Below are 9,886 nucleotides of genomic sequence, written 5' to 3'. Positions count from 1 at the left end.
ACCTCACCCCATCACCCCACGACCCACCCGCGGCTGCCACCCCCACCCATGGGTGCACCTCGGGGCAGGGAACGGGCAGCCCCAAAGTTCGGCTCCTCTTTATGGGGCAGAAAGGTTGGATTTAGGTGCTTTCCCCCGCCCAGCCCGTGCAAACTGAACTCAGACACAGCCCCTGGGCAGAGACAGGGCTTGGGGGGTGCCGGGCTCCTTTAGCCTTTCCCTTGCGCCCCCACCCCAAATTCCCCTACAGCCCTGTGCCACCCGCTGCCAGCCGGGCAGGGGACCCTCGGGAGAATCCCGGAAGGCACCACAGGACCGTCAGGACGGGGACATGGTGGTGGCTGCAGGGATGCTGGGCATCCTCTCCTCCTGCTGTCCCCAGGATGCTGTTCCTCTCCCAGAGATGCTGAGCATCCTCTCCTATCCTACGTCCCCAGGATGCTGTTCCTCTCCCAGAGATGCTGAGCATCCTCTCCTATCCTACGTCCCCAGGATGCTGTTCCTCTCCCAGAGATGCTGAGCATCCTCTCCTATCCTACGTCCCCAGGATGCTGTTCCTCTCCCAGAGATGCTGAGCATCCTCTCCTATCCTACGTCCCCAGGATGCTGTTCCTCTCCCAGAGATGCTGAGCATCCTCTCCTATCCTACGTCCCCAGGATGCTGTTCCTCTCCCAGAGATGCTGAGCATCCTCTCCTATCCTACGTCCCCAGGATGCTGTTCCTCTCCCAGGGATGCTAGGCATCCTCTTCTCCATCCCTGGAATGATGCTCCTGCCCTGGGGATGCTGAGCATCCTCTCCCCCTGCTTTTCCTGGGCTGTTGCTCCTCTCTTGGGAATGCTGAGCATCCTCTCCTCTCCTCCGTCCCCAGGATGCTGCTCCTCTCACAGGGATGCTGAGCATCCCCTCCTCCCACTGTCACTGGGATGATGGTCCTGTCCTGGGGATGCTGAGCATCCTCTCCCCCTGCTGTCCCCGGGATGATGCTCCTCTTCTCCCACTGTCCCCAGCATGATGCTCCTCTCCTCCCGCTGTCTCCAGGATGATCTCCTCTCCCAGAGACGCTGAGCATGCTCTCCTCCATCCCTGGAATGATGCTCCTGTCCTGGGGATGCTGAGCAACCTCTCCCCCCGCTGTCCCCGGGATGGTGCTCCTCTTCTCCCACCATCCCCGGGACACTACTCTTCTCCCAAGGATGCTGAGCATCCTCTTCTCCTCCCGCTGTCTCCAGGATGATCTCCTCTCCCAGAGACGCTGAGCATGCTCTCCTCCATCCCTGGAATGATGCTCCTGTCCTGGGGATGCTGAGCAACCTCTCCCCCCGCTGTCCCCGGGATGGTGCTCCTCTTCTCCCACCATCCCCGGGACACTACTCTTCTCCCAAGGATGCTGAGCATCCTCTTCTCCTCCCGCTGTCTCCAGGATGATCTCCTCTCCCAGAGACGCTGAGCATGCTCTCCTCCATCCCTGGAATGATGCTCCTGTCCTGGGGATGCTGAGCAACCTCTCCCCCCGCTGTCCCCGGGATGGTGCTCCTCTTCTCCCACTGTCCCCAGCATGATGCTCCTCTCCCAGGGATGCTGAGCTCCCTCTCCTCCCACTGTGCCTGGGATGATGCTCCTCTTCTCCCACCATCCCCGGGACACTACTCTTCTCCCAGGGATGCTGAGCATCCTCTCCTCCCACTGTCCCCAGAATGATGCTCCTCTCCCAGGGATGCTGAGCTCCCTCTCCTCCATCCTCAGGATGCTGCTCCTCTCCCAGGGACGCTGAGCATCCTCTCCTCCCACTGTCCCCAGAATGATGCTCCTCTCCCAGGGATGCTGAGCTCCCTCTCCTCCATCCTCAGGATGCTGCTCCTCTCCCAGGGACGCTGAGCATCCTCTCCTCCCACTGTCCCCAGAATGATGCTCCTCTCCCAGGGATGCTGAGCTCCCTCTCCTCCATCCTCAGGATGCTGCTCCTCTCCCAGGGACGCTGAGCATCCTCTCCTCCCACTGTCCCCAGAATGATGCTCCTCTCCCAGGGATGCTGAGCTCCCTCTCCTCCATCCTCAGGATGCTGCTCCTCTCCCAGGGACGCTGAGCATCCTCTCCTCCCACTGTCCCCAGAATGATGCTCCTCTCCCAGGGATGCTGAGCTCCCTCTCCTCCATCCTCAGGATGCTGCTCCTCTCCCAGGGACGCTGAGCATCCTCTCCTCCCACTGTCCCCAGAATGATGCTCCTCTCCCAGGGATGCTGAGCTCCCTCTCCTCCATCCCCGGGATGTTGTTCCTCTCACGGGGATGCTGGGCATCCTCTCCTTCCACTGTCCCCAGGATGCTGCTCCTTTCCTGGGGATGCTGAACATCCTCTCCCCCTGCTGTCCCCGGGATGCTGCTCCTCTCCCGGGGATGCTGAGCTCCCTCTCCTCCATCCCCAGGATAATGTTCCTCTCCTGGGGATGCTGAGCATCCTCTCCCCCTGCTGTCCCTGGGATGTTGCTCCTTTCTTGGGGATGCTGAGCTCCCTCTCCTCCCACTGTGCCTGGGATGATGCTCCTCTTCTCCCACCATCCCCGGGACACTACTCTTCTCCCAGGGATGATGAGCATCCTCTCCTCCCACTGTCCCCAGAATGATGCTCCTCTCCCAGGGATGCTGACCTTCCTCTTCTCCATCCCTGGAATGATGCTCCTGTCCTGGGGAAGCTGAGCATCCTCTCCCCCTGCTGTCCCCAGGATGCTGTTCCTCTCCCAGGGATGCTGAGCTCCCTCTCCTCCATCCTCAGGATGCTGCTCCTCTCCCAGGGACGCTGAGCATCCTCTCCTCCCACTGTCCCCAGGATGTTGCTGCTGTCCCCGGGATGCTGAGCATCCTCTCCTCCCACTGTGCCTGGGATGATATTCCTCTTCTCCCACTGTCCCTGGGACACTATTCTTCTCCCAGGGACGCTGAGCATCCTCTCCTCCCACTGTCCCTGGGATGCTGCTCCTCTCCCAGGGACGCTGAGCATCCTCTCCTCCCACTGTCTCCAGGATGTTGCTGCTCTCCCCGGGATGCTGAGCTTCCTCTCCTCCCACTGTCCCTGGGATGCTGCTCCTCTCTCAGGGATGCTGAGCATCCTCTCCTCCCACTGTGCCTGGGATGATATTCCTCTTCTCCCACTGTCCCTGGGACACTATTCTTCTCCCAGGGATGCTGAGCATCCTCTCCTCCCGCTGTCCCCAGGAGATGCTGCTCCTCTCCCAGGGATGCTGAGCATCCTCTTCTCCGTCCCTGGAATGATGCTCCTCTCCCGGGGATGCTGAGCATCCTCTTCTCCGTCCCTGGAATGATGCTCCTGTCCCGGGGATGCTGAGCATCCTCTCCCTCTGCCTCTGGCACAGCCGCTGGATTCACACATGGGGAGGACACCCAGTCTGGGGACACGGGGGTGCCGCTGGCCTTACCTTGTCCGCTCGGCTGCCGGGGGGAAGCCGAAGCTGGTGAGAAGCGGGGAAGGGGTGGCTGAAACATCTGGCGATTGCTCGGGAATGGGCGAGTGGGGGGTGGTGGGGAGGTCGGCGGGCGGCGCGGGGGGCTGCGCGGCCGGTGGGGTGGAGGACGCCTTGCGCACCCCCGGGGTGCCTCGGCGAGCCACCCACGAGGTGTCCATCACCCTGACGCCCATGCTGGGGGGGGACACAGAGACAAGCTCTCAGCACCCGTCCTGCTGGAGGCGACCAGAGGCACCGCATCCCAGCTCCTTTGGGGTGCCTGGTCCCTAAAAATGCCTCTTCCACCAGGAAGCTGCTGGGGATGAACCTCCAAGGCAACAGGGCGGGGGTGGCAGCGTGGGATGCGCTCGTGTCACCCACCGGCCACCTCTCCCCCAGGTACCAGCATCCTCCCAGCACCCACCCAGCACCCTCCCAGCACCCTCCCAGTATCCTCCCGGCACCGCTGCAGAGGATACGGTACCTTTGGATTTTCCTAAGGCTGCATGGGCAGAAACACACAATTATTAGCATAAAAAAACCCTAAAACTTGACAGTGCAGAGGTTGAGAGCCCACCACTCGGACGAGCTGCGAGGTCACGGGGTTTTGAGAGAGGGGCAGGAGGGACACGGCGGGGACCAGGCTACGTCGGTGATGGGGAGAGCCTGGGACATTTTTTAGAGATGAGGAGAACCCTGGGGACATTATTCCAAGATGGGAAGAGCCCTGGGGATGGATTTTTGGAGATGAGAAGAGCCCTTAGGGGTGGGTTTTGGAGAGGGAGGAGAACCCTGGGGACTTTTTTGGAGATGGAGAGAGCCTTGGGGTGGGTTTTGGAGATGGGGAGAGCCCTGAGGACATTTTTTTGGAGAAGGGAGGAGCCCTGGGGACATATTTTTGGAGATGGGGAGAACCCTCAGGGTGGGTTTTGGAGATGGGGAGAGTCCAGGGGGTAGTTTTTTGAGATGGGGAGAGCCCTGGGGGTGTTTCTGGAGCCAGACTGGCTGTGGTCCCCGTGAGGGTGGCACGGGAGGGCAGGGGGCACCCCTAGGCAGGGAGTGGGGAGCTTTCCCCAGGAGCAGAACCAACAGACCTTGGTGACACCAGGGCACATGGAGACCCCATCACAGCACAGCCCTGGTGCCACACCATGGGCCACCCCACTCCCATCTCCAGCGGGCTAGGGGCTCACCTGAACACACCCAGGTGCCCAGCATGGTCCTTCCACCCCAGGATGACAGCAATGCCACCACCTCCCTCTCCCCAAGCCCCTGGGGGGCGCAGACCCTACCCATCCTTCTTGTAAAACTCCAGCATCATGTTGTCGGTGGCCACGCTGAGGGGCCGCCGCGCCTGGTCGTGCTGCCGGCGGTCGCCGTGGTCCATGTCCGGGGAGGGCATGGAGCTGTAGTTGGCGTTGTGGTTGACGTGCATGGGGCTGCCGTAGTTGCCCGTCACGTTGAACTCGATGTCTGCGGTTTGGGGACACACACACACACACACAAAACGGGGGATATACACACACATTAGGTTGTGTGTCCTCAGCAGGGGGGGTAGGATGGGGGGGTATCGGCATCGCAGGAAGGCTCAGGGTGCACCCAGAGCAGCTGGGTTGAGCTCACTGCTGTGATGAGTTCTGCCAGATCTCTGCCTGAGCTCCCACCCCAAGCCAAGGAAAACAGAAGGAACCGTGAAAAATAAGTATGAGAGCTCAGGGGGGTCCCCATGAAGCCCATCCCACCCCACCACAGCCGTGGGGCACAGCCTACCTCCAGGGAAGAACCAGTCGGCGTGCTGGATGAGTGGCTCGATGATGCCCACGATCTGCAGCGAGACGGTCGTCATCATCTCCGTCATGTTCCTGCAAGGCGGCAGGCAGGGGCTCAGCATCCCCCCTGGCCTTATTCCCCATGGGATTTTTGGCCCCAGACTCCCCCTCCCTCACCCCCTTCCCCATCCTATCCCTCTGGCATGCTCGCTTTCCAGCTGGACACCGTACCCGTCCGCCTGCGGCCAGAGGAGGTTGGGTCCCAGCACGATGGCCACGTTGCTCGGCGTCATTTTATTGATGTCCTGGTACTCAGTTAGCTTGGCCAGGAATTTAATCAGGTACCTGGAAAGCAGAGCCAAGCCGTGTCCGTGTGTCGGGATGGCACCTTCTCCGTCCCTTCCCGGAGTCCCCGAGTCCCCAGGCTCACCTGATGTTGTTGTAGTTGGCTTTGGGCAGCTTCTCGCAGGCGCTCCACAGAGCCTGCAGCCGCTTCTCCTGCTCCGGGATGCTGGGGGGGAGGTGGGTGAGAGGGTCAGCATCCCCCATCCTCACCTTGGGGGTCTCGGGGACCCTGCCTGCCCTGCCCCTGCGGACCCTGCCAGACCCTCGGGCTGTTGTCAACATCCTAGAAGTCAATTAACCCCAAAACCTTGGCAGAAACGAGAAGGAAACCTGTGGGCTGCAGGTTGGATGCTGGTCCTCTCCTCCTCCCCATGTAGGCCCTCCCCAAGGTTTGTGTTTTGGGTTTTTGGTTTGTGTTTGCCTTTGCAGTAAATTCCCCTTCCAACAGCCCCCCAAAACAACAGCCCACTCCCCCCAAGTGCCACCCTTGGGGACTGTCACCTCCATTGAGCCACTGCCACATCCCTGCCCAGCTCCAGCACCCCCAGGGCAGGTGGGGGATGTGGTCAGACCCATATTCAGGTACCAAGGAGGTGGTTCCCACCCTAAAAGGAGATGTTCCTTCTCCCACCTCCCTCTGCCCCTCACCCCCTGCCCCAAACACCTCCCATGGTGGAGCAGACACACTGGTGTCACCTCAGCTGGCCCCATCCTGCAAAGCACCCCACAAATCAGCTGAGAGCTCCCTTGTGCTGTCCCCTGGGGTTTGCACACCCACCCAGGAATGGCACCAGTGCCTAGAACCCAAGGCCTTGCCAAAAGATGCTGGGAAAGCTTAGCCACCTTGCCCAGGGTGTCCTGGACAACAGTGGGGACATCAGGGCCACCCTCACTGCTGGGACCCATGATGCTCATCATTGGAACCCTCCGGATTCTCAGATCCCGGAAGAACCATCCCAAATGGTGTAAGCCATGTCAGAAATAACTCATGGAGCCCACACCATCCATGGGGACCCAAGATCTCACCACCTACGCAACAGAGGAACAGGGGAGTTGCCCCAGACTCACTTGGAGGCCTGGATCCACTCCTCGTACAGCTCGAACGTCATGAGGGGCTCCGGCAGCTCTCGCAGGTAGGACTTGAGTGCTCCTGTGGCACACAAGGGACACAGGACTTGACACTGTGGGTGGCACTGGCCAACGGGTACCAAGTGATTTTGCTCCTTGGCATTTTGACTCACATCCCTCCCAACTGATGCCTCCCAAAACACCTGTTACTCCCTCCAGCTTGGTGGAACCCGTAGCATCCCCTGACCACCTTGTCCCCTCCACCTAGTCCCTCCGAGCACCTCCCCAGCTCCCTCCACCATTTTTGTCTCCACCAGCCCTTCACCCAGCTCTCTACCACTGGCTTTTGCCTAGGACTTCCACAGCTCCTTGCACTGGAGAAGGGTTCCCATTTGCAGTCTGTAGGAAACCAGGGTCCAAGGGTCCAATCCTGCACCCGCCGGGGAGCCCAGCCCAGGAGCTGACTGGCATTTAAACCAAATTAATGCTCAATAGCAGCCCAGCGGGCTTGGATCTGTGCTTGGAGAGGGTCTTGGCCACAGAAGAGGATGAGAGAAGATGACAATCTTGATGATGTGTGAGTCTTCCCAACTGCTCCCTGATGCTGTGGAGCCTCTCCTGAGCAGTGTCACCCTCATTAGCGTCACCCTCATTAGTACCACCAGGGCCCCAGTTGTCACCTCAGATTACGACTGCATCCCTGTTTTCTTCCTCGCCTGCGACCAAAAGTGCTGCTCAAGCTCTTGGCTGTGGAGGGGACATGCAGATTGGGGTTTGTGGTCTTCCATGGATGGCAACTCCCAAATGTCCCCCCTTCCACCAGGAGCTGTATTTCTGCACCTGCATTTGTCCCCCCCTATATTCTGGCTTTGCTGTTCAAAGGCTTTGGGACAAATCACAGAAGGGCTGAGGTGGGAAGGGGTCTCTGGAGGTCATCTGGTCCAACCCCTGGCTCCAGCAGGACCTCCCAGAGCTGGTTGTCCATAACCATGTCCTGAGGGCTGTGAGTATCTCCAAGGATTGGAGATGCCACCACCTCCCTGGGAAACCTGTGCCAGTGCTTGGTCACCCACACAGTGACAAAGCATCATCTGATGTTCAGAGGGAACCTCCCCCGGTTCAGTTGGTGCCCATTGCCTCTGGTCCTGGCCCTGGCCACCACTGGAAAGAGCTCTGTCTTCTTTGCACCCTCCCTGCAGGTATTTATATCCATCAACAAGATCCCCCAGAGCCTTCTCTGCTCCAGGCCGAAGAGTCCCAGCTCCTAGGAGAGATGCTCCAGGCCCTTCATCATCTTCATGGCCTGTCACTGGAGACTCGCCGGTATGTCCAGGTCTCTCTTGTAGTGCTCAGCACTGGACCCAGCACTCCAGGTGCGGCCTCACCAGTGCTGAGCAAAGGGAAGGATTCATTCCTCCCAGTCCAGCTGAGGACACCATTTGCCTTCATGTTGCTGGCCCATGGTCACCTTAGTTGTCCACCAGAACCTCCAGCGCCATCTCTGCCAAGCTGCTTTCCAGCTGGGTGGCCCCAGCATGTCCTGGGGCTGCTCCTCACCAGGGACAGCACTTGGTGCTTGCCCTTGTTGAACTTCACCAGGTCTCTCAGCCCATTTCTCCAGCCTTCCCAGGTCCCTCTGGATGGCAGCACCACTCTCTACTGCCCCAGCTGCTCCTCCCACTGTCATCTGCCAACTTGCTGAGGGTGCATCCCTCTGGGTGGCAGCCCCCCCCTCTGCTGCCCCAGCCGCTCCTCACACTGTCATCTGCCAACTAGTTGGTGCCCATTGCCTCTGGTCCTGGCCCTGGCCACCACTGGAAAGAGCTCTGTCTTCTTTGCACCCTCCCTGCAGGTATTTATATCCATCAACAAGATCCCCCAGAGCCTTCTCTGCTCCAGGCCGAAGAGTCCCAGCTCCTAGGAGAGATGCTCCAGGCCCTTCATCATCTTCATGGCCTGTCACTGGAGACTCGCCGGTATGTCCAGGTCTCTCTTGTAGTGCTCAGCACTGGACCCAGCACTCCAGGTGCGGCCTCACCAGTGCTGAGCAAAGGGAAGGATTCATTCCTCCCAGTCCAGCTGAGGACACCATTTGCCTTCATGTTGCTGGCCCATGGTCACCTTAGTTGTCCACCAGAACCTCCAGCGCCATCTCTGCCAAGCTGCTTTCCAGCTGGGTGGCCCCAGCATGTCCTGGGGCTGCTCCTCACCAGGGACAGCACTTGGTGCTTGCCCTTGTTGAACTTCACCAGGTCTCTCAGCCCATTTCTCCAGCCTTCCCAGGTCCCTCTGGATGGCAGCACCACTCTCTACTGCCCCAGCTGCTCCTCCCACTGTCATCTGCCAACTTGCTGAGGGTGCATCCTGCCCCATCATCCACGTCATTAATGAAGATATTAAGCAGGACTGGACCCCACGTCAACCCATGGACTACACTGCTGGTTACTGGCCTCCAACCACACTTCATGCCACTGATGAACACCCTCTGGGTGCCCACAGCTGGCGCTTGGGGGCTGGATGGACCATCCTACACACCACCAACCCCTCCACCCCGGGGCAGCCTCTACCTGCGATGGCGTGTGGGTCAGCTGAGTACTCCTGCACGTCCACCACGCAGCAGTCCAGGGCAGCCTTGAGCTTCTTCAGCTTGGAGGCCGAGGGAGCCACTCGGAAGAGACCCTTCACAGAGGACACAGGGGAGCGTCAGACAAGCTTTGAGGTTGGGGATGTCCCCAAAGCCCTCCAGTTCCTCGGCCCCTGACTTGGAGGCACCCATGTCCCCTTTCATCATGCCCAACCGAGGGTGGTAGGACATGGGACCCACCTCCTCCTGCATGCCACACTCCAGCAGCATGGTCACACATGCCTCCACGGGGAAGGCGATCTCCCGCCCGCTGACGGCCAGATGCTCCTCCAAGGGCTTCCCGAAGGAGGGCTTCTCCATCCACGCCTCTGTGATGGGCAGAGGGGGTGAGAGGAAGGGGGAGGACACGGCCGGGACGATCCCCTCCCCGAAAGGCCCTTGGATCACAGCGTTTCGGCAGCAAAATATTCTGTGTGGGTGTTGCTAAAACACCGGGACCCCCCACCTCTGTCCTGGGCAGCTGGGGAAGTGCTTTTTAAAGATGAAATCCAAACAAAATGTTTTCCAATCATCACACGGGACATTTCAAAGGGGCTGGATAACGTTTTCCGGGGCGGGGGGCGGGGAGCAATCACGAGCAAACCTTTGCAATATATTCCCC

At 59.9% G+C, this 9,886-nt stretch overlaps 1 protein-coding gene across 1 annotated transcript in view; it reads right to left on the bottom strand.

Moving 5' to 3' along the window:
• ARHGAP44 (Rho GTPase activating protein 44) overlaps window positions 1-9,886 on the bottom strand; it is a 53,105-nt gene that overhangs the window by 4,928 nt on the left and 38,291 nt on the right. The window contains exons 16-18 of the mRNA XM_014960115.1: window positions 4,752-4,932; window positions 3,944-3,961; window positions 3,433-3,654 (exon numbers count right to left, since the gene is read on the bottom strand). Of these exons, the coding sequence (XP_014815601.1) occupies window positions 3,433-3,654; window positions 3,944-3,961; window positions 4,752-4,932 (421 nt within the window). The remainder of the gene's footprint in view (window positions 1-3,432; window positions 3,655-3,943; window positions 3,962-4,751; window positions 4,933-9,886) is intronic.

The sequence above is a fragment of the Calidris pugnax genome, unplaced genomic scaffold (assembly GCF_001431845.1).
Source record: "Calidris pugnax isolate Ruff unplaced genomic scaffold, ASM143184v1 scaffold463, whole genome shotgun sequence".
Classification (NCBI taxonomy): Eukaryota; Metazoa; Chordata; class Aves; order Charadriiformes; family Scolopacidae; genus Calidris; species Calidris pugnax.
This window is presented reverse-complemented; position numbering and strand designations above follow the sequence as displayed.